General features: G+C 42.5%; 3 protein-coding genes across 5 annotated transcripts in view; 1 reads left to right on the top strand and 2 right to left on the bottom strand.

The window, feature by feature from the left end:
• The window catches only part of schip1 (schwannomin interacting protein 1), a 199,827-nt gene extending 188,374 nt beyond the window's left edge, over positions 1-11,453 (bottom strand). Inside the window, exons 1-5 of the mRNA XM_067506909.1 lie at positions 11,310-11,453; positions 10,973-11,066; positions 5,282-5,349; positions 4,872-4,958; positions 3,508-3,649 (exon numbers count right to left, since the gene is read on the bottom strand). Of these exons, the coding sequence (XP_067363010.1) occupies positions 3,508-3,649; positions 4,872-4,958; positions 5,282-5,349; positions 10,973-11,066; positions 11,310-11,332 (414 nt within the window). The 5' untranslated portion in view covers positions 11,333-11,453. The remainder of the gene's footprint in view (positions 1-3,507; positions 3,650-4,871; positions 4,959-5,281; positions 5,350-10,972; positions 11,067-11,309) is intronic.
• A 37-nt stretch (positions 11,454-11,490) lies between these two features.
• LOC137128612 (P2Y purinoceptor 3-like) lies at positions 11,491-12,994 on the top strand. The gene has a single exon (XM_067506917.1). It carries the CDS (start codon positions 11,905-11,907, stop codon positions 12,895-12,897), a length of 993 nt encoding a protein of 330 aa, XP_067363018.1. The 5' UTR covers positions 11,491-11,904; the 3' UTR covers positions 12,898-12,994.
• Positions 12,995-13,193: 199 nt separating this feature from the next.
• Positions 13,194-23,388, bottom strand: mfsd1 (major facilitator superfamily domain containing 1). Of its 3 annotated transcripts, XM_067506916.1 has the most exons (17): positions 23,154-23,388; positions 22,906-22,958; positions 22,609-22,721; positions 22,446-22,488; positions 22,266-22,333; positions 21,974-22,082; positions 21,742-21,844; positions 21,115-21,213; positions 20,743-20,854; positions 18,852-18,908; positions 18,358-18,514; positions 18,001-18,098; positions 17,741-17,853; positions 17,583-17,630; positions 17,324-17,390; positions 13,836-13,938; positions 13,194-13,621 (listed from the first exon to the last, which is right to left on the bottom strand). In XM_067506916.1, the coding sequence occupies exons 1-17, from the start codon at positions 23,377-23,379 to the stop codon at positions 13,562-13,564; spliced, it is 1,629 nt and encodes a 542-aa protein (XP_067363017.1). In that variant the 5' UTR covers positions 23,380-23,388; the 3' UTR covers positions 13,194-13,561. The 3 variants fall into 3 exon arrangements, with proteins under 3 accessions (XP_067363017.1, XP_067363015.1, XP_067363016.1); XM_067506914.1 differs by lacking the exons at positions 13,194-13,621; positions 13,836-13,938 and adding an exon at positions 14,082-15,479 and having other exon boundaries at positions 23,154-23,386; XM_067506915.1 differs by lacking the exons at positions 13,194-13,621; positions 13,836-13,938 and adding an exon at positions 14,082-15,476 and having other exon boundaries at positions 23,154-23,386.
• Positions 23,389-23,683: the final 295 nt, after the last annotated feature.

The raw sequence follows: 23,683 nt of genomic DNA, 5'->3' as shown, positions 1-23,683 counted from the left end.
TCACTACGCTTTGTGAGATTTCTAGGCGTTGAGAGATGAGAGAATGATCTCCCCACGCAAAAGGCAGGAATGCTTACTCCAACACTTTCCCTCCCCCGTGGGCCCCCGAAAAGGAGGGGGGGGGAAAGTGCAAACATGTCACAGAGATAGGAACAGATCAATGTCTACAGAAGCTGTTTGCAAACACACACACAAACCTGCATTAGCACAGCCCAAGCACAGATGATGTAATGCATTTTTTATCCATATTTCACACTCTGCTTTCTCTCATTCCCTCCTTATTCTCTCCTTTATTGACAGTCCTTCCCTTTTCCTAACTATCCATCATTGATATCATTTGACAAGTGATCAGGCAGCCTAGCAGCATTGTTAGTTTCTTTTAGCACTTAGGCATTTCATTGTTCTTCTGATCTCCAAAATAAAAGTCAAAACCATCCCTAAGGGCCCTTCAAAACTGTGGGAGCCACTAAAGCAACAAAGTCAGCAAATAAGCAGCACTCACATGCACATACAGATTTACAAGCTCACACTACAGAAGAATAGTTTCAAAGCTGAACACAGAGCCAATCTAGAATCTATATTAATGATAAGAAAAAGAAGCAGAGAAATCAAGCTTGGGTCCATAACAGATGGCAGATCTTCATCTATTAGACTTCCCATGTTTAGTGTATCTGCTGTGTCCAAGACCTCATTTGTATTCGAAACTGCAGCCAGTCAATTATTAAGCATCTGTCTCAAATTCACCCGGATAAGTGGATGTGCAAAATGTTAAGTTTGGCCTGGAGCTAAGTAAGAAACATGGCTTAGCACTACTGTGAGCACTGCCCTAAACATGAATGCTAGTAACTTAAGCTGCATTAAAGGCAGTTGGATACAAAGGGAAAAGGTTAGCTTAGCATAAAGACGCAGGAAGTAAAAGAGAACCGTTTGTTCTCACTGTGTAGTAGATTGTGCGTTTAGATTTTGCTTTCTGAAATGATTTAAGCAAAACATATAATGTCGAATCTTTACAGATGTTAAGTGAATTTTGGTACAATTGGACAGAGCCAGACTAATCATTGAATTACATCGAATTATAGGAAACACATTTCCTAACATGCAGAAATGCAGAAAAGGTTTAACTAATTTTTAATAATGGCTAGAGGGGATTTTGTATTCTTATTAATCATCACTCATCGTGGAGTTAAAAATGTTGCCGCTTATAAATTCTGAGAGCATCGTTCCTCGTGGTTATGGACCAACTATACAATCCTGCAATGCCAGGAAAGACAAAATACAGCAGTACTGTATCTCTAAGCGTGAGACCTACTGATTTACTATTAACAATCCAGACATGGCCGGAGGAGGACATGTGGGGTCCTCGTCCCTTCGTGTATAAATAATACAATCGGGTCTTGGGTCAGAGCAGGCCTGAGCTGACTATTTCTGGACATGCAACTGCGATTTATGGAAGATGCACACACGCAGAGACAAGTTGGCATTCATATTAAATAGAGTTGGATCCCAGGAGGTTTTATAAGAGTGAGAGTGTGGATTGAGGATGTTTTTTTCTGTGTTAGAGCAGATGAGGGAGAAAATCCTCAGTGTGTGCTGCAGTGTCTTATCGATGCCTGTGTGAGTGCGGTGCTCAGCATTACAGTTCTATGAAATATGAATGAAGCATGTTCGAACGCTCCCTCTTCTCCCTCTGCCCTCCAGGCCAGCACGAAGATCCTTCACGTGAGCTCACATGAACATCCCAACACTCATTTGTTGATCTTTCTATAGTCGTGAGGACACTTATTGAGATAATGCATTCTTTACCCTGTTAATGAAACCCCAACCTTCCCAATCTCCCCCTCTAACCTTAGCCCCTCAAGCAAAGTCTTAACCCTCACAGCTCTTTGAATTTGTTGAGACAAGACAAAACATCCTCACACTATACTTAGAAGTACTTGAACAGTCGTACGGTGCCCTGGCCTGAGAGGGATGAATGCCGAGTAAGAGGGCACAAGGTGGAGATGGAAAGAAGGAAAAGTTGAAAACAAAAGAGAAGAAGTGTTGTATTGAAAATAAAACGCTGGAGGCTGGAAACCGTGTTGTGGGCAGAGGTGGAGGCGAGAGTGATGCAAGGGAGTGGAGAGGATAAAAAAAATAAAAATAAATCTGTAGTGAAAAACTGCAATGCCTCCCCAGTGTTACAATATCAGGAAGTGAGTGTTTGATCTCAAGAAATAATGGTACACAGAACTGCTGTGCATGCAGGTTCCAGTGGAGTACAATGTACAATATTATCCTCTGAAGTGGAGTGGAGTAGTACTATAAAAGTACCTCACCCACCCACCACCTGCATTTTAAGGAATGGGAGACATAATACACAACTGTCTGAGTTTTTATATTTTCTCAATAGGCTACTGCTAATCTGCATTTGCCTTGAAGGTTTTTAAAAAAAAGGAAACAGTAGAAGTGAAGAGCGGGGGGGGGGGGGGGGGGGGGGGTGTGTGTGGATTATTTGTCATCTTGGGTTTTAAGTTACAGTAACTCTCAAATTAGGAAGACATTTGCTGCTGTGCTAATGAACAAACTCCTTCAAGCAGAACAAACAACCTAAAAACAAAGCACACACACTGGCACGCGCTCTCACCAGGACACCAGCCCATCTGTTTGCTGAGGGGATCTCGCTTTCGAGTAGCTCTGTTTAAAAAGAGTGGTAAAAATGTATACCACACACGCGCACACACACACACACACAACACAAACACGAGGGAGTATGCAGACATGACATCATATTTTTCTGTGCTGAGTCTCTGCAAAGAGCGTGGGCAGGCAGGTGCGGGTACTGTAGCGCTGTGAGAGCCAACACAGACTGAGGAACCGGCAGAGCAGACTGAGCCTGTGTGTATGTGCCTGGGTGTCCTTGTCTGTCACTTAGAACTTGCGGCGATCTAAAGGCATCATTTTTTGAATCTCTGCCTCCTGCCTCCCCCCCCCCCCGACTTTGTTTCTTTCTCCCTCCTTCTCTTCGCATCGTTTATTTGCTTCTCAAACAGACAGTTTCTTCCCCTGGCTTTTGTTTGTCTGCCATGCCCTGTGAGCACTGTTTAATTCTCCCTCTCGCTCCCTTGGGAGAAAGGGGGGTACGAGGAGGTGGGTGGTGGGTGGGGAAAAGGGCAGAAGCACTTCATTAATCAATCAACCAGCTTTGAAAATTTACCTAATTAACGGGCTAATTACAGATCTGGGCACGGATCCAGCTGGCATCCCATCCACCTCCACCAATACGACCCCTGCGGTCCCCCAGATGACACTGGAGGTAAACACCCCTCCCTCATTCCCTCCTTTGCTGCCTTCTTCATTAGTTTACGCATCCATGCATCCACTCACCCTTTCTTTTGTGAGTGTCTGCAGAACAACAGATCAACACAGATAACTCACACAAACAAAAAGAAAAACAATCCACAGATCTCACACCATCTGCGATTTTTTTTTTCATATCGCACCATATGGTTGTTCCTTCTTGCGTCTTACCTCGGAAACATCGGTGGTCATCGCAGGACCCTGAAGGCTCTTTGAAGGCGCCGTCTCACACCGATTATGGCAGATCCCATCCCTGTCTTGCCCCTGACTGCTCACTCTGCGGGACAAGCTTGCACGCCAGGCTCGCTGGATCCTTGAAAAATACGGGGATGGAATGCGTTCATCAGTGACCTCAATGTTGTAACCAAGGTTGAATTACAATAAAGCCATTTTGGAGCTTTCGGGGGTTTTTACGAGTAAAGAAGGTACGATGGGCAACAGTGAAAAGACAAAAGCCTTGTTTGCTGTACGTACAAAACATGAGGAGCAAAACCACCTACAATTTTAAAGAAGCATTTAATCACAAAAAATTGATTCACATCTTATTTGTTGCTGAACCATTTGTGAATGAAGTGATATAATAATGATAATACATTTTTTTCTAGGCGCCTTTGTCAACACTCAAGGTCACCTTACATAGGAGGTTATTATATATACATATTTTTTTACACAGGGTGGTTAGATGTCTTGACTTTCGCGGACGTATTTGTCGCCCTCTCAAACACATTTTTCCCTAATGTCCATTTCCTCTTTAAATCTTGCTCACACACTGACTTGACCTCGCCTCATCTCTTTCACCCTTGTTCTCCACCTCCACACCTGCTTCCTCCGTCTCTCACTTTCCACCCTCTTTCATCCCTGTAGTCACCCCAGCACCAGGGTCCAGGATGGAGTGTAGGATCAATTACCCAGTGGAGAAACACATTCACCTCCAGTGGAGCAGCGAGACAGCTGAGCCAAATGGAACAAATTGAATTAAGCCATAACTCCTAGCTCCTAAACCAATACCTCTCCCTCCCCTCCCTTCTTTTAGCCCTATTTTCCCCACTTCCATTCTCGTTTTTTGCCTTATTTCTATCTCTCTATTCCCCCTCTCTCCATGCTTCATGTCTCGCCACCTTTTCTATGAGTTTAACTTGACATTTTTCCCCCCCTTTCACTCACCTTTCTTTGCTCCAATCACGTTACGTCTACACAGAAACACTGGCTTTCTCTTCCCTATCCTTGACTTTCATCGAAGGCAAAGCCTGAGGGGAGAGCTGTCCTTCTCTGTTACATCTATAAAAGCCTGGGCCTATGTGTAAGTAAAACTGTGTTAGATGGAGGTCCACGGGGGTTCATGGACTCAAGGGTGCACTCTGACCCCAACTCTGAAACCTAATGGAAGTGAAGATTGAATTAAAGCCAACGTAAATTGATCTCTACCACACAACAAATAAAATGGACTTTTAAAAAGGTCACAGGCAACATGGTTGACAATGGGAAACGATTCAACACGTATAAAGGAAACCAATAACCCACCAAGTGATACTCACACAATAGCCTTGATCTCCAGATGCTGTTGTTGCTCGTGAAGATGAGCGCTGTTGTCATCCGCCTCCTCGCTCTTACGAGGATGACTTCTGTGACGATAACAAAAAGAGAAAAATAAAGAGGAACTTTTGGCCGGAAACAACAAAGAGCAGCACACTTTGTTTGCAGCTCATCCTGTATGTTGCAAATTAATGAGAATAATGGCCTAGGAGGTCATAACAACAAATAATGCTTTTGACGGGACATCAGATTCGACTTTTATAGCCCCTGCTACAAAAAGCATTTAAGATCTTGCCAGAGTTTTGCATAGGACAGAAGAAGGTGCTGTACGATGGAATGACAGTGTTACTTGTACTAGACTTGTAGATTGAGTTTTTTCATTAGCCAGCGCGGACAGCGTGCAGTGTCTTACCTCTCCACCTTGGGAACTGCTTGCCCTGCGCTGTGGTTGCAGTAGCGGTGAAACCTCTTCACTTCTTCCTGCACAGTGAAGAGCAGCAATATGTCAACAACATTTTTCATTCTTCAAGCAGAGGAATGAAGTGATATACTAATAAGTGCTGTGCTTCGGCGAGATACAATAATAAATCTGAGGCATTTTGTTTATGTGTAATTGCTCCTCCACCCACCCACCCACCCACCCACCCACCCACCCACACACACACACTGTCTGTCTGGCAGAGCAGCAAAACAGAGCCAAATCAGATGAAAACTGCTCTTTATATCATTCGGTTCTCTTATGTGTTTATTAACCTTTAGAGTGGCAGCATGTTGGGGTCCATAAAAATACGCATAAATAATCATAAACATGAAAAGGGGGGGGGGGGGGGAACAACTGTTACGCTGTTGCTAATGCATAACAAGCCAACACCGGCGGCAGTCTGGGGGCAGTCCGGGGAGGGGGTGACGCCCATCCCTGGCAGCTCCAGGGCCACTGTCAAAGTTCAACGAGACTGGGCAGATGGATATACTCACTCATCTCTCTGCTGGCCAGCAGCTTGCAAGCTGTGAGTATCTATTCACGTGCTTGTGGCCACATCATGGCCTGTAGGAGGAGTAATGAGAAAGGTGACCCTAGAAGTGATGAACCAACAGGGAAATGTCATGTCAAAGTGTAGTTGCCCTCAGCTCTAAGAAGCATTTTAGCGTGTTCCAGCTTGGATCATTCTCCCTGCTTTTATGATCCTTATTTCCAGCTGCAGCAGGCAAGAAGAAAGCTAAAGAAAACCAAACATGAGCCCAAAACATTATAAAACTGAATGAGCAGCGACAGCCAGATATTTTCCTCGAGCGTTGAGTGATGACCCAAACCAAGCTAAAAAGAAAGTGAACTGTTTTTACATTACGAGCCTCTAACTGCAAGTGATTGTACAGGCTGACGTGTTTTCATCATCTGGAATTTACTTCACAACAATTTGCACTCGTTGAGAAACACATTTGAAGCAAACGTCTGTGCTACAAAGCATCGATGAGACAGCAAACAACATGCGTGAGATGCATAGCAGAGTTGGTGAAGAATCAGTTGTTGTCAACATATTGGATTCACAGGAAATGGACAACACCTTTGGCAAGTAACTTTTGTGTGTATATGGGTACATGTAGTCCACACACTGTGTGCTGTTGGTGTCTTAATTGAAGAGTTCTCAATGTTCTTGCTTCTCCCCTCAGCAAAGTCAGTGGAGATGAAGTGCTCTGGCAAAGGGCCAGAAAGGTTTTAAAATATGACAGTATCAACAAGTGCTGTGCTCTATTAACTGCAGACTTCATTCACATATTTTACTTAAGCTACATCATGCAGTTACTGCAGCTTTATCGACTGCACGCCCATGATGGGAATCTTCCATTCCACCATATCTCAAAGATGCTCTATTGAATTGACATCTGGTGACTGTGGAGTAACAGTTCCAGCATGGAAATGTTGCCTTTCCTTACCGGACATACCTTATGTTGGTTATTTGTTCTACACCTGCTGTAATATTTACTCATTTTTTTAATAGCTACTATCTTGTGTGTTTACAACCAGCTGTAAAATCTTAGGTCTCTAGAACCTGATAAAAACAGAAACACTAATGCAGCTTGATGGCAGGAGAAAGGCTGAACTTTTCTACTAAAGTCTCTATACTGCAGATTAGATGACGATCTAAATCGATAGTTGAATACTTGATTGCATAAAAACAAGGATATTAACCGAGCCCTCCTCCGCTGGGGATGTAAACAGTTTAATCACATTACTTTCAATATCAAAATAAGGGTGATCAATAAGCATAAAGGCTAGGGGAGGTGAGCATGGACAGTAATAAGCATTATGTCACTGAAAAATGAGAGAAGAAAGAAACAGAGGAAGGAAGGGGAGAGAAAACAACAGCACATAGCAAAATGTCTGCTGCTTTTTAACTGATGAGTTATTAAAATAATCATTTCGCAGAGTCCTAGTTCTATCACAGAGATCGATGGCAGGCATAGGTGAATGTCCACTCTAAAATACACACACACACACACACACACACACACACACACACACACAAAAGCTTATTCGCTCTGGTATGTGAGAGATGGTCAGCTCTCGTGCCCTTCAGTATAGTGTGGGCTCTCGGTGAGATCATCTCCCTCCCACTAACACACACGCACACACAGCTGAGTGCACTAAAAAAAAAAAAAAAAAAAAAAAACAAAGTACACACACCTGCATGCAGCTATACCAACACACTGGCACGCACGCACCAATGAGGTCTCAGCGTGGTGATTGCACCGAAACACCTGAATGAGACTGTTGGCTGGTCAACTTGCACATCAGCCTTGGGAAGCATCCAATCAGGGGAGGAGCTACACCAGTGGAGATGCCTGGAAATCAATTTACATGCTGGGTGCATAAAAAGAGTAATATGGAACATTTACTCATTAGCTTGAGTTCCTGAGTACAAAAAGAAAGTGTAGGTGTTATTGATGGGATCTTGTGATTACATGATTTGAAATGCTATTTTCTCTTAGTTTTATGGCCATTGCGGTTAAAAAAAATAAATAAATAAATAAAAAAAAGCACCTTCCACTGAAAGAAAATTGATGTGTTTATGTAATTTTCCTAAAAGCATTAAATTCTATTTGAGAAGACAGAAGAAAGGCGAGAGAGGGAGAGAGAGAGAAGATACTCCGGTTTGAAGGTGTAAAATTGATAAACCTTTACTCTGTTAAACCACAGTAGAAGAGAGGTTTCATACTGATCAGATAACACACAGTAGAAACCTATAAATTCACACCCAGCCTGCTGCAGTCACACAGCCATCAATACCAGGCTGGAGCAGGCGCTGTATCCTGACCTACAATACCACAGAAGAGAACAGCAACTCCAAGGAGGCTCAACAATACAGATGTGGGGTTCAATTCATGTCATATTTTATATAGCTAAGCTGTTCATCAAAAACACACCGACACTTATTTCGGAGCCACACACATTTTATAGGTGTGACCGTTTAAAGCCCATTTAAAGCATTCAGACAACCACACAGGGTTACAGCAGCCCACGATAGATGTTCCTATTTACAATGACACAAAAACATAGATAGGCATCAAATTCTCACATTTAAAAGCTGCAACAAGCTCATGTTTAGTGTTTATGCTTGGAAAATGATGATTGATTCAATATCAAAATCAACGCAGATTCTTTTTCTGCTGATTGTGACTGAAATGAGTAATGATGGCAGCACTAATGCACAGAGTATGTATAGTGCGGTGAGGGATGCAAGAGGGTATCAATTTAAAAAAAAAAAAAAAAGAGGGCACAAGATCCTTTTAAAACGGAAAAGGAGAAGAAGACATTCTGAGAAGTGTGGAGGTGGGTGAGATGTGACGAGCAGAGATGAAGGAGGTGTGAGAGTGAGAAAATGATCGTGCAGTCTATCAAAATGCAAAATGGAAACGCTTGGGACTATTCCCCCTGCTACTATTAACCAGTGGAGAGCTGCTCTGGTTAACATATGGTGAGTGAGTGAGAGCATGTTCTCAGACACACACACACACACACACACACACACACACGTGTGGAGTTTCTTTCAGTGATCAAAGACCAAGCTCACTTATTTACGCCAAAGCAGTCTTCGAAGGCGAGGAGACGGGACGGGATGCAATGGAAATGACTACAGAATTGGCAGATGTGTGATGCGGTTGTGCACGTGTGAATGCCACGCTTACATCTTTGTGTCTGCTTTGGATGGGTTCTGGTGCATTCTGATCAAATAAAGGATGCGTGTTATTTTGTTTGTGTGGCACTGAACCAGAGCACACCGAGGACATACTCTACATTTGTCGTATGACTGTAGCGAGCCGAGGGACACCTGTCATCTCGCTCCTGTTCGGGTTATCGCCACTTCATTGCAGAACGTTTGAGGGAGCTGGTTCCAAACAGCGCTCAGAACAGCCCTGTCCTACTTGGGCAATAATGCACTTCTGAAATATGACCCCATTCCCTGGCACCACACTGTCACTTTGTGCGTCCTTTTATATATGACAGGGTCTGACTCCTCCAGTTTGTGCTGGTGGACTGATGCCGAGTGCCTAATGACAGACATGTAGCACAAGTGTCATATCCAGACATTTTCTACCAGCTGTTTATTAAATTACGAGCCGCAAGTGGCTTCATGCATGATCCTGAATGTTTTCAAGATTCCACTGTCAGCCATGTTTCATGCTGCCCCACTCTTTGGCTTACAGTTTAAATAAGCTCTGTGCAAAATAGTTAACATGACTTGATGACTGTAAAATTCGGCCGTCCCATTGATTATGGGGTAAAAGCTGGATAGATTAATATGTTTCTCAGGGGGTTCATGCCTCAGCAATAAATCTGAATCACTCACACAGACCCTGCAAGAGGAGCAGCTCCTGTATTCAATAACATGCATTTCTAGCCTCGCTCATAATTCACACGCCAATTACCGCTTAGTCCTTCAGCTAGCTCCTTTATGTCCTCCTCAACAGTCTCATGTGAGCCTCCTCTGACATGGTGTCTCACAGAGTAGAGCTGGATCCGTTTAGAAAATGTCTTTTTTGGGGAAGTGATAATGGAATTCATCTTTGTGGCAGGTGCACTGGAAATGGATTGGATCAAATCTAGAGTCGAAAGGAGGTTTAAAAGCAACGTGCAATGAACAAGAGCATGTGCATGTGTTGAGAGGGTTGCACCATCATAATATATTGCAGACTAAGTCAAAAACTGCGATGGAACAGAGCTTTCAGGGCTCACATGCTCAATATCCCCTGCTGCCGATAATGCGCAACACTACATCACTGGTATTAAATATTCAGAAGCTCAACCCAACCAGGTGAACTTGTGCACAGGCGTTCACAGAAACACACACTGCACGCTGCTGAAGGTGATTCATGCAAAACTGCCTGATGTCATCAAATCAACTGCAAAAATTGCTTTCTTTTAACCAGCAGTCTGACATTCAAGATATTGATTATCCCTGTGCATGGACTGTAGACCCAACTTAAGGGGAAGGAGCCCATGTTCACTTCCATCCTCACGACCCCCTGCTGAAAATAAAGTCCTTTATAACAGGAGGTGCAGCATGCAGTATTAATGAGACCCTTTCACCTGCTGCCCAGGAAAAAAGTGGCCTCAAGACAGCATTAAAAATAAAGAGCAATTTCCCAAATCAAACTGAATTCAGCCAATTGTGCCATTTGAATGAGTGAATAAATGAGCTCGAAAGCAAACATGGAGAGAGGGAAACAGATCTACTTTAGTTTTGTAAAAGGTTCAACAGTGGGTTTCACTGTCCATGGTGCTGTTTTTTTTTCTTTTCTTTTCTTTGCATCCACGTGTAAAGCACAAGGAAAAAGTTGCCAAAACATTATGATAACGCTTTTAAAAAAATATATGTTTGTGTGGTCTTAGGTTTTCTCTTAGGATTGTAATTGTTACTGTGCTGTATCAGCCTCAACTTCAAAAAAACATAAATAAATAAATAAAAAAGGATCAAAAACTACATTACATCATTGCTCCCTCACCCAAAGAAAAGATGATCATCACCATCATCTACAGGGATATCAGCAGATTCCGTTTGCAATCAGGACATGGACTCTAACAGGCTGCCGTTTGCCCTCTCACCTGGTTATTAATGCACAGAGCGAGGTGCTTCCTCTCCCGAGCAACAGCCACGCTCCCGCTGCGCAGCCTCGCATCCTCTGCCTGGTACATGTTTCTAGTAAAAACACACACAAAAACCAAACTCTCAAAACACGAAGTCTTCTTTGTGCCCTGAGCTTTTGTGAACAACCTGTACCCTCCTCTGTCCGGCTGCAGACAGCACCGCTATGCAGGGTTTGAAACCTCACCAGTGGCTGTCGAAGCAGCAGCCTCGGATGGAGCTTCTCTCTTTAACCCTGAATAAAACACTGTCACCTCACACGTTCGCCTGAGACAAGTCCATGGACGTGACACTAACCTGTACAAGCCGTTCCTCAGCATGACGATCTCTGTGTGTGTGTGTGTGTGTGTGTGTGTGTATGTGTGTGTGTGTCCGCGGTCAGGCACAGATGAAGTGAACAATTTGAGTCGGGAGCAGCCGGAGAGAGACCAGACTTGGAAAATCCTCGCAGCCAATGGGATGCTGGGCATGTGCGCGGTTTTTTTTCTTCGGTTTTTTTTTTTTTTTTTTTTTTTAAGATACTGCGCCGTCCGAGCGTGTGTTGACTGTGTCATTTAACTTGGCAAGCGTCTTTATTCACAACCTTAATTGTCTGCACACCTTCTCCCCGGATGATCGCATATATATCTGAGCCCTTTGTTGCAGGCTTTTCAAACGCCTCGCAGTGTGTCCATACATGTATTTGCTCACGGCCTAGATATGGTGATAATGGCTCACATTAGCTGTGGTGTGAGGCTGGGACGCACAAGTTGAACAAACACACATTTGGTCATTTTGAAACCAAGCGCACGTCATGTTTACACAGCAGGTACAGTAGGTGAGGTATAAGTGAGGTCTCCTCGTTTAAGTTGTGCAGGCCTCCCAAGTGTCAAACCCCCAGCTGAGCGTTTGAATGGAGGACTTTCAAATCTGCCCCGTGAGTAATTCGTACAAAAGGATTCTTCTCCCGGTGTCCTACAGCCTTGTGTTTATGCTGGGCCTGAGTTTAAACGGCGCCCTGCTGTGGAGCGTGTGCAGCCGGACGCGCCGCTGGAGCAGCACGGTGATCTACATGGCCAACCTCGCCGTGGCGGATCTCCTCTACGTGCTGTCACTGCCCCCTCTCATCATTAGCAACGCCATGGGGGACGTGTGGCCCTTTGGGAATGTCCTCTGCAAGACGGTCAGGTTCTTCTTTTTTGTCAACCTTCACTGCAGCATGTTGTTCCTCACCTGCGTGAGCGTGCACCGTTTCCTTGGAGTTTGCTTCCCCATCGCTGCTGTGCGTCTCAGGAGCAAAAAACTCGCCCTCTTTGCGTCAGGCTCAGTTTGGGTCCTGGCCAGTGCAGAGATTCTACCGACACTGGTGTTTGCGCACACTGGAGTGATTTACAACACGACTGTATGTTTCGAAATGACTAACCCCAAAGAATTTAACATTTACTTCCCATATGGCCTGTTTTTGGCCATAGTGGGCTTTCTGATCCCGTTCCTCATCGTGGTCACCTGTTACTGCTCCATCATGAGGGCACTTTACTGCAGGGCAGCGGACAGCATCTTCAACGCCAGGACGGCACGTATGCGCAACAAGTCCCTGACCACCCTGTTAATCGTGTGTCTCATGTTTGTGGTGTGTTTTGTGCCTTATCACATTGCCCGCACAGTCTACTTGTTTGTTAGGGTCTACATGCCTGGAGACTGTCATCTGTTGAACATGGTCACAATTTCCTATAAAGTCTGGAAACCGGTTGTCAGTTTTAACTGCTGCGCAAATCCTCTCTTCTACTTCTGGGCCTCCGGTCGGTACCGTCAGAAGCTGCGGGCTTGGCTGCGCGTTAGGAAGAAGAGAGTCCACCCCAGCGTGTGTCTGGTGGATGCAGACAGCACGAACAGGTCCGGAGGCTGAAGAGGATCCATCTGGATGCTCGTCGGTCTGGAAAAGGGACTTTCAGAGCACAGTCATGACAGTAAAGATTGTACCAACTCTATCTGCAAATGGTGTTAACTCGTTTTATTTTTATTATAAAATCTGTGAACATTCAATAGGTCAAAAGGTCCATGACTTGTGAGACATGCTTTAATACACTACAATTTATTCTAGGAGATTAATACCTATAAAACCTAGAGATCAGAAAAAGTCAGCAAGTAACTGATACTACAAATACTGACAGCTACTCAGCAATATTCGATGGCGAGAAGTGATACTAAACATATGAAGGATTTACTGCCCTCTGTCGTTTGCAGATGAAGAAACAGATCAGTCGAATTTTATGATACAATCCCTTGGAAAAATATAAACGTCTGTTGTACCATTTCCATAACTCACCCCAAACGTGGCACAAATTCAAAATAACGTTATAAATTAACTCAAATAAATTAAATAACCTCTATAGTCACCATAATCAAAGTGAAGAAACCTAAATACAAAGAATAATTAGTGAGGTCAAAGTGGTTCAATAGCTTGTTCAAACCCTCATTGGAACACATGTGAGTTCATCTTTTTTCAGTGTGCACTTGTTTGCAGCCACAGTGCTCCATCGTTAGAGGAGCAGACAGCTGAATAAAAGGCATCATTTCAGAACGCTCCTGTAGGCAAGTGATGACAGATGGGAAGAGCAGTGGTCTGGGAGCTGAAAGCAGAGAGCAATACAGATTAAGTGAGGAGCAAAAAAATAAATAAATAAAACATCAGTGTTACTGTAGAAGTGGTACTTGTGTTTATTTGGTAAAAACAACTCTTCTGGCTTTTTGTATAAAAGCAAAATAATGCAAGTGTGAGGATTAGAAATGTGTGTATTCATAAATTGTGTGTGTGTGCGTGTCTGCATGTGTGCCTCAACATACCTGTGCACCCAGCCTGGAGAGGTACCGGTTTCGTAAGCCAAAAGCAGACATGGGTGACAGTCTGGCAAGCTCACCCTCTGTCAGCTTACGCTGCCTTTTAATCCTGCAGAAATAATAATGTGACCATCTTTATCATCTCCACTCTAACACCAACATGAACACAGTTACATGTAAGAGGATTAATGATCCAGAGGGGGTTGTTAGAAGCAAAGGGGGGGTAAAAAAAACGGGACAATGACAGAGAAGTCCAATACTTTCAGAGTTTAATGGAGTTGTTTCATGAGCAATCTGGTATCAAATGTAACTTGGCTCCACAAAAAGACGCCTGGTGATTCATAAGTGACTTTCCTTGAAATCTCACGGTTTGTGATTGTACAATGCATTTTGACATTTCTTAAATCATGAATTTGACAAATAAAATCAATAATAGTTAACACGGCATTTTAACACATTTTCTCAATGAAGCAAAGACTGCACTGCTGTCAGCACCACAATGTAAATAAGTGACAAGTGCGGACAGCAGTTTTACTGTGCAATTAAAACCTTTACGCTACTGAGCGTCGCGTCTTCTTGAGTGTGAAGTGCTTAAGAACTTGGGACTTATTTGCCCAACTGAGGTACTGAATGCAACTCATCCACAACCTGTGACCCTGACAACAACACAGGAAGACATATCTTTTTCCACAGTACAGGAATGATCAGAGTTCAGCAAAGTGCATTAATATTTGGGGTGTAACGAGCACAACACAATCCACAAAACATTACGTGGAATCGATTCTTTTAAAAACTTCCTCATTATATTCTTGTAACATTTGAAATGGCATTCATAGATCTCCAAAAGCAGCAGAGAAGAGATGAAAAAGATTAAGAAATAAAGAACTGATTAATAAAGATTTAAACATTATAAAAGATATGCTCTGAGGCTGCCCACCGTTAAAAGCCAGTGATGCATATGATTAAAACTGTTAATAGCCCCCCAATCCAGTCAAGTCAGGATGAAAGCTTTGGCTGGAGGTCATTATGAATGCTGATATATGATATGGACAACATTGTCCTGTAGAATACCATTTGTTAAAAGAAACATAAAAACATTTAAAAAAGTTATTCCTATATACACAAAAAGCAACTGAATTAATATAGGAACCCCACATTAGGGGTTCGATTACAAGGTAATAAAAATCAAGTATTATCAGCTATATACAAGAGGCACCTTTCCACAGGAGGAGTCTCGTTTCCTGACAAACAATTCAAATATTGAATTTTTTTTTTTTTTCCAAACTACTCAAGTGTCTTAACTTCTGTAAGTGATTAAATGTCCTGCTGAATTTATCAGAGAGTAAACGTTGGCAGTGGTAGTGATAAAGTCAGTGTGAGTCAGAGAGTTGGTGTGGAGTCCGAAGTGGGATTTGTCTTTTGTTCGTTTCCGGGTTGAATTTAGCTATTAAAACAGGGAAATGTTACAGTCAGAGCCAGACAGTCAGTTGTGCTTGGGAAGAGCCACAGGTGAGAACACTGGGAGAGTCAGTAGTGCAGTCCTGCCCCATGGGAGTTGACTGACAGCTCTGGGGTGGACAGTGCAGCCTGCTGGCTCTGATGCCCAGGACCATGTGTGGTTTTCCTCCTCCTCATCATCATCATCATCATCTGGAAAATACCAATTACAGCACAGAGCGGAAAATACATTATTCAGTCACGTATACACATAGTAACGAAGATTATATTATTTAGGACCAGCGACAGAGAGACAGAGAGAGACAGACACGTAACCGCAATTCCTGCTTTTTGTGACTTTCATGCTATAAATGAGAACAGAAATTCGTTCTAAACGGCAACAAAACTGGTGTGGTTTGTTTTAATGCTGCAAAGGCAGAAAAACAAACAAATGGAGGTGGTTTCTTATTGACACTCCAATGTTACCATTAAGGAAGTTATTGTTTTTTTTTTCTGTCATTATTATGGCTGATGCATCCTAGTTACTTGCACTTAAAAACCAAAAAATACAAATAAATTAAAAAACCCCGAAGAGGTTCATTGGCTCTGGAAGTCAGTACAAATGATCAGCAACCGGTTTCAAGGGGTGGGGAGCTTGAAGAAACCACCGTGAGAGTGCTGGGAAATAATTCAATTAATGTCATGATTGCTAAAGCTGCTGTGACTTGGAAACAGTCCTCTCTACTCTGCCCAGTCCTCTGTCTCTCTGCTCTCAAACAGCTTTACTTTGCTCAGTACAATTCACCACGCTCTGCACAGCCCTTGAAGTAGTCAGAGTTATCCAATTACAATAAAGGAATATACCAAAAACCTATTGGAAGCAAAAGTTGGTGTTTATCTGTGATTGCTCAGTTAGTTTCCCTTTTAGGAGCGAAAAATAATCTGTATCACTCAGTCACAAAATGCTTTTTTTCAAGGTAAATCAATGCAGCATGCATTTCCAATAATGAAGTTAACTGTACCTTAATACCAGCAGGGCAAAAGGCTATTTTGCTTTAACATTTACAAGTGAATGTATAAAACTATAATCAGCTAACACATAAGTCACCTCTTTATACTCCCGAACCTTGTAAACTATTAAAAGTAGAGTTCCAAAGATCAAGTAAAATTAAGCACGATTCCCCAGGTCTGTGTGCAGATCACATGCTTGGAGTGTAGAACATGGGCTCCAAGAACAAATCCATAAAAACATGAGAGTCACTTAAAGAGGAAAACACTGACAATGACTGTAACCATGACATTTAGATAGCAGGCCTGTCCAGTAAAAGAATACATTTTTATTAGGAAAGCCCTGCTATAGTCATACTCATGTTTCTCAAGATTAGTTTTAACATGATCCATATTTAGAACTGTCATCGGGAACAACCGAGGGTGATCTACTATAGTAACTACAGCTCTACATGAAGTTCGCTGTTCACCAAAGTCATTTTACAGCCATATTCCTCTCTATAGTCTACAGTCTGTTGTTCGCACCTTTCCATCCAGGGTCTCACCTCAAATCTGTGCCTTGTCTGTTGTTTATTTCCTCCCACAAAAGTTTTTGAAAGCCCAGTAGAACTTCCATGATGACAAGGTTTGCTTAACTGTGCAGTGGATTAGTTAGGATTTGACAGTCTCCCGACTCAGCAAAAGAGTTTAATACTTGCATGGGTTCTCAGTATCGACAAGTACTCAAATGTAAGTACTAGTACTCAGTCTGGAAAAACAGTGGTATAAAAGATATCCCTACTTTTTATCTCACTGACCACAGACTAGAAGAGTATAGAAAATATACCAAATGAAAAATAAATATATAGTAGATTTGGAATAAATTAACTGCTGCAGGTTCGGCTAAGAAAACATGCAGAGTGAATTAGTGCAAGAGCTCTTTCAAGTGTTCCTATCCAAAACATGCCACTTGATTACATGAGTGGGATGTTCATTATGTTTCTCAGATGTCTGTCTAATTGTGGCATAAGTGGGTGGAAAAGCAGTGGTAAAGGGTCAACAATACTCACTCTGCATCTGAAGTGGCTTCCTTCTGGAGTTTGGCTCTGGTTGAGGCTGACTGGTTCAGATCTCCTCCTGAAGCAAGAGAGAGAGGTGCTGAGGTTAATAAGTGACTGAGTGAGTGAGTCTGGTGGTAAGGAGAGCGTTTTTGTCACTCTTAGGCGTTTGCTTAACAGTGACAAAGATGTGTCATGGGAGAAAAGGAAAAAAAACAGGAGCAGGAGAATTGATTAAGTGGGAAACTTCAAGTATCAATTGTTTTCTTACCTCTGAGATAATCAACAAAGTAGAGCATTACCACTGCCATCAGTGCAACTGAAAGAAATAAGAAAAACAAATGTGGAGAATCACTGGCAAAGTCGATCTCATGTCTAGACGGGAGTTTAAAAGAATATCATCTCATACACACAGACAAAAATACTGACTGCAAATACAGGCACAGAAAAACACTTCCAACACCAGGTATCCTCTGCTGTCTAGGATGGCTCCTGCTGCCATGGCAATGAGAGCAAGTCCCAGGTTCTGGATCGACTGCATGCTGGCGGATGAAGACGGGAGAAAATCATCAAAAGGTGATCGGGGAAGAAAAGGAAAAGAAAAAAAAAAGACAACAAAAACTGATAGATAGCCCAAGTAAGCAGATTGTATAAATGAAGGTCATAATGAGATAATTAAGGGTACATACAAGCCATAGGCCGTCCCCAGCTGGTGCTCAGGTACCACAAAGGCCACCATGGGCCATAGGGCACAAGCCAGTAAGGAGTAGGAGACCCCCAGCAGGGACTGTAAAACAAGCAACACACGTTTCAGGGCTCTCCACAGAATTCCTTTGTCAGACTCAAAACCAAAACATATCAAATACTAAATGATAAATATAAAGCAAGAAAAATATACATTTCACATCCTTTTCTTGAAGTTGAGAAATAAAGAAATATTAAAATACAAGAGTGTAGAGCTCCTTATAGGAAGTGATGGGGTCCACATCCACCCATCACATTCTTTTGGATGAATATGATGCGACAGGTGTCCACAGAGGCTTTACCATGGCAATCCATGGGTTCCAGAAGGTGAAGGCCAGCATCATGTGAGAGGCGAGTGTGGTGATCACTGCGAGCATTACCCAGACCACATTCCTGCCTGTCCTATCAACCACAAAGCCCAGAACTGGAGATGCGGGGGCAGAGATGATGTACACAATGCTGGGAAAGACAGAAATTGGCATGAACAGTGTATGTAGCTACACGATTGATACACTAATACTGAGCATCATACTGATCACTATTAAGTATACAAGTGGGATTTTGTAGTTTTCTTTTTAAATTTATTTATTTATTGTCCTTTTGGCTTATCCTGTGAGCTCAGGGTCGCCACAGCGGATCATTGTCCGCGTGTTGATTTTCGCCAGTTTCCTGATGCAAACCTCCCCAGTTACTACCAGGCTTTGACACTTTGACGCATAGCTGTAACCGGGGATCGAACCACAGAGTTAATGCATTAAAGCAGATTGCTCTCAATGGCCTGTTCCATCTCAGATACCTGTTGACAGCTCTGGCTTCTGCTGGTGAAAAGTTGAATTTTTCAATGAAGAACACCCTGTAAAAAAAAAAAGAAAAAGAAAAGAGATGATGGACTCACAGTACAGAGGGATCCTTAGCCTTCGTGTTGTGATGTGAGTACAGGACAACGAAAATCAAGCTGACCCCTGCTGCAGGTAGCTGTCCCACGGCATTGATACATTACTGTTTTCTGCCCCATTTGCATAACAGCTATTTGCTCTGTAAGCACTGACCCTCTGTGGAAAAAGCATGTCAGTTGCTAAGTGACTTGAGAGAGCCTTTCAGTGGGGAAAACGCAGGCTTGTGATAGCTTCAATTGGTTTCTTTCTTTGTAAACCCATTTGTCAAACCTCCGTCCATTTCTGACTCCTTTCTTTTGTGCTTCGTTGACACAGCATTGTGATGTTGCATTGTTAAATCCTACCTTAGACACAAGCATTGTGTTTAATGTGTTTAATTTAATGGTGGTTCTCCATTTAATTCCACACAATCTAAACACAATACCATCCTGCTTATGAAGGGACTTCATTTTTTCTACATATTCTTTATTCACTCAGGGACGAGCAATAATCATGATATTTTTTAACAAGTGTTAATGTGATGCAATGTTAAAGGTTTACATCTTCAGTAAGAAGTAATAGTCAACGGCTTTCAGCTTGTCCCTTCAGGGTTTGCCACAGCTGAACCAGTTCCGCATGTTGATTTGGCATGAGATTGTACACCAGTTACCCTTCCTGCTGCATCCCTTTTTGTTTTTTATCCAGGACCGGCACCACTATGGCCCTTGGTGCCTGGGCGGGACCTGGTGGGGTGGGATTCGAACCGGCCGCCTTTTGCATCCCAACCCCATGCTCTACCACCAGGCCCCAACTTTAGTAAGAAGTGATGTGCGTGGTCGAAAAGCAGTGGCAGCTATAAACCCATCCTGGGATATGTTTTGTGTTATTTAGACTGTAGCTCAGAATGACAAGGTTTGATGTCATCTATTAGTTTGCACTGGAACTCCTGTGTAAACTGCAGCTATGGGCTTCAATCAGCACCATCTGTTTTGCTTGGAGACAAGTCGTTCCACATAACAGGGTTGGGGCACTGCCTTTGTCTTGGTTCCTCAGAAAAGTGCTAGATTATTAAAAAAACAACAAGCCCACTTCCCTCCTGCTACATACCACATTCAGAAATTTCCGCTTCCTAAACATAGTGTTATAAAACAGTAATGTCATATTCATCAAATGTATTAAAAAAAAAAACAACTAACCAGGGACAGAACCTGCCAACTAATTTCCAATCATATCATTTAATATTTTAACGTTATGTTTGCCAAGGTAGATAAACTATGATGCAGTAGACTGGTTTTAACAATCAAGTATTTTTAAGACTTTATAAAACATTGTGTGACAACATTATTTGATGTTCTTTTTAGTGGAACCCACAGCCACAGTAGAACAGCCTGTCTGGAAAAATATAGTTATTACATAAACAGAAACTCAGACGTTGGCAGACATCCAAGACTTCTATAAACCCCAAACTCTTATTAATGGAAAAAATAACTTAAAAAAAAAAAAAAAAAAAAAAAAAAAAACTCTCTGCACACTTATCAAGATCCTAAATTAGGCTAAAAAAAAAAATTATCAACTAAATTTTGAGCCACTGTACTTCTGTCTCAACTTGTGGTTGTGGTCACACTTGGTTTCAAGAAGAAACATATACCAACACATACGCAGTTCTGATTAGGGTGGCTTACATGTTGAGAATAAAAGAGAAAGTGAAACAGAGCAATAGGTTATCGCAATGACCTGCCGATCAACAATCTGTGTTTGGATATCTTACAGGGTAGACAGTGTTCTGACTGTATACACTGATGCAATACTCACTGTCCCAGTCCAATGAAGGGGAAAATAGCGACGTAGTAGGCCACGCAGATGATGAAGATGAGCCACAGGGGTAAGGGGAAATCTTTCACGTCTTTCAGCTGGACCACCTCACCTAGTATGCGAGATTAACACAAAGCATAAGGAGTCTGAGAGGATTAGTTGATTTCTACAGCTGGTACAGAGAAGAAAAACTGGTCTGACACAAGCAGCTGTTCCTTTTCATTAAAATACTGCACAAAAGGCCGAACTATCCATGTCATTAAAAAGACACCACACCACATAAAACTGCAGAAGCTAACACATTGTCCAGCAAGAATTTTCATTTAAAAAGCAGAAAACAACAAATACCACATCTATCTTAGAACACATTACCGGTTTGGCCTTGTTCCTTGTGGAGAATTTTCTCTGCTCTCTTGTCCAAGAATCCCAACACTAGGGCACAGGTTAGTGAGAACAGGCAGGTCGCAGCAGCTAAGAAACAGAATCAAAGTCATAAATACAAATGAATGAGACAAGAGAAAAAAAAAAGAAAAAAAAAAGGATAGGAAGAGGAAAAAAAAATGTACGTTTCTGTTAGCACTTTCAATTTGGTGATAGGATTGTGAAGGAGTTTAAATTAGGATGGTGCTTATTGATTCTATTAATCATGTGACTTTATCTCAAATGGTTAGATTCAAGCTTTAATTAAAAGTGGTAGTGAAAACAGGCCGTCAAACATGCACGCTGCAGAAGTACCCGAAAGACATTACATGAACTGACAAGTCTTCCTTACTCTTGTGATTCATCTGAAGCCGACAGTAGCACTTTTAGTTCTCTATACCACTTCTCTCTGCCTTTTTTGGCTTACTGGGTGTTATCTGAGATGGTAGTTACAGAAGAAGGATCTTTTTTTTTTCTCAGACGCAAAAAAGACACAGGACATGCAACTCGAGCCTAAAAGTTGCCAACACTTGCCAATTTCAAAGTACATCCCCCCAGCTACAGGTGTGTAATATTCACCTATCATGAGCGATGTGCCTAGTGCAGTGTATCCAGAAGAGCCAATGAGGGCTGCAACTTTGCTGTACACCCAGCCCATGATGTTCATGTTCACCGTGCTGCCCTTGAGACAAGTGGAGGGGGAAAAGACTTTATTAATTCACCGTATCAATAATGTTTATTTTGTCTGTGGACCTATTCACCAAGGTTACAGTCCAGAAAAGCATTAGCATGTTAACTTCATATTCCTTACAAGTCGAGCCATGCTCAGCTGAAGGCCGAACACCAGATTGAGCTCCTTTCCTTTGAACCAGTTCACTGCGTATGTGTTCTGCGCTACAGCCAAGGACTCTCCACCAATACTGGCCACAAAGAGAAAACAAGGAAGAGGAGCATGTAAACTATGTCAAAGTTTAATGTGCGTTAACATGAGGACGTCCGCGACCAAATCGGGACGTACTGGCTTCCAGAGTCGGACATTAGATGCAGATTTACGTTTAATAGGTTGAACGTGGGAGAGAAAAGTACAATGACAGCGTTTTTACCCGAAAACAAAACGCCCAACTTCCATCAGCCAGAAACGGTTCACCAAAGCTCCGGTAGCAAATATGACCTGTGAAGAGGTGGGAAAGTGTTATTGCCATCCATTTTAACTTTTTCACATTTAAAATACAAATAACATAAATCAGATCTTGATCTTGATTTTGATTTTAAGGTTAACCTACCTGTCCAACACAGACAAAGAGGGAAAAGATGATGGTTCCCAGTCTTAATGTTAGAAAAAAACAGCGAAAGATGTTAACTGAACAAGATCACTACCTAGTTTGCTTTCACTTTACTACAGTACATACACCGGACTCATTAGATGGGACTAACTAGTCTCGATACCTGATGCCAAACACCCGGTCGAGCAGAAATCCCCCAAAGAAGCAAAGAACCACATTGGGCCAGGAGTACCAGGCGTACAGCTGCATAAAGCTTGCAGTGTTCAGATTCAGATCCTGGCAGATTCAGGGAGGAAACACAGGAGGTGTCTGTCAAATGCTTTGGTTTTACGTTTCGCTGTACGAACAGGTGTAAAACGTCTTGAATAATGAGTGGACCAGAATCCTGTAAATAAACGTGAACCATAGCATTTATGATACAATGCCCTAACAACTTTTCATTTTACAGAGGATAAACTACCTGGATGACTTGGGTCTGAAGTGCAGCCGGGTTGTCATAACAGAAGTAGCTTCCTGAAAAAAAAAACTACATTAAGACACTGAAGACTAAATGATCCTGCGTTTATTTAATTCAATTTGGACGAACAACAACAACATCAGTACAAACTTCCTTAAAGTCTCATTTCGTTTACTGAATTTAATATACGTTTCCACAATAACCCAGGGCGGTTAGAGAAGTTGGGGCTTTTTACTAACCCACTCACTCACCGAACCCCAGAAAGCACATGAAGACCAGGACCACCACTCGGTGCAGTAGGTGGCTGGGGTCGCAGATAGCCAGCATCGGTCTGCTGGGTTTGTCAGGGGTCTGTCCACTGGCGAACGACCGCTCGCCCTCATCTCCCAAAAGGCTTCGTCGCTCATCGAAACCCGCCATATTCACTTGTTTGGGAGATGCAGTGGAAAACGGCAGTGAGGAAGACCGATCGATCATATGACCCGACAGGCATGTCACGTGGCGTTACACTGCTGCGTTCAGGCTCTGAAGGGAAATCAATGTTTTCCCCGAGATAAGAGTGCTCGTATGTTTGTTTTCACCCGGTTTGGCGATATCGTTTTTATTTATTTTTTTATAAATTTAAATATCAGCCATACGTGAGTCTGTATATCAACGTTTGTAACGGCTTCATTTTCCATTATATCCATTATAGCATTTCTGCTAGTCAAAGTTATATTCTCAATAGTCAGAAAGCTAATCAAACATATTCACAGTCACATACTAGAAAAATTGTTTTTCA

The sequence above is a fragment of the Channa argus genome, chromosome 6 (genome assembly GCF_033026475.1).
Source record: "Channa argus isolate prfri chromosome 6, Channa argus male v1.0, whole genome shotgun sequence".
Lineage (NCBI taxonomy): Eukaryota > Metazoa > Chordata > Actinopteri > Anabantiformes > Channidae > Channa > Channa argus.
The sequence above is the reverse complement of the archived record's forward strand: the minus strand, read 5'-3'. Positions and strand labels throughout refer to the sequence as shown.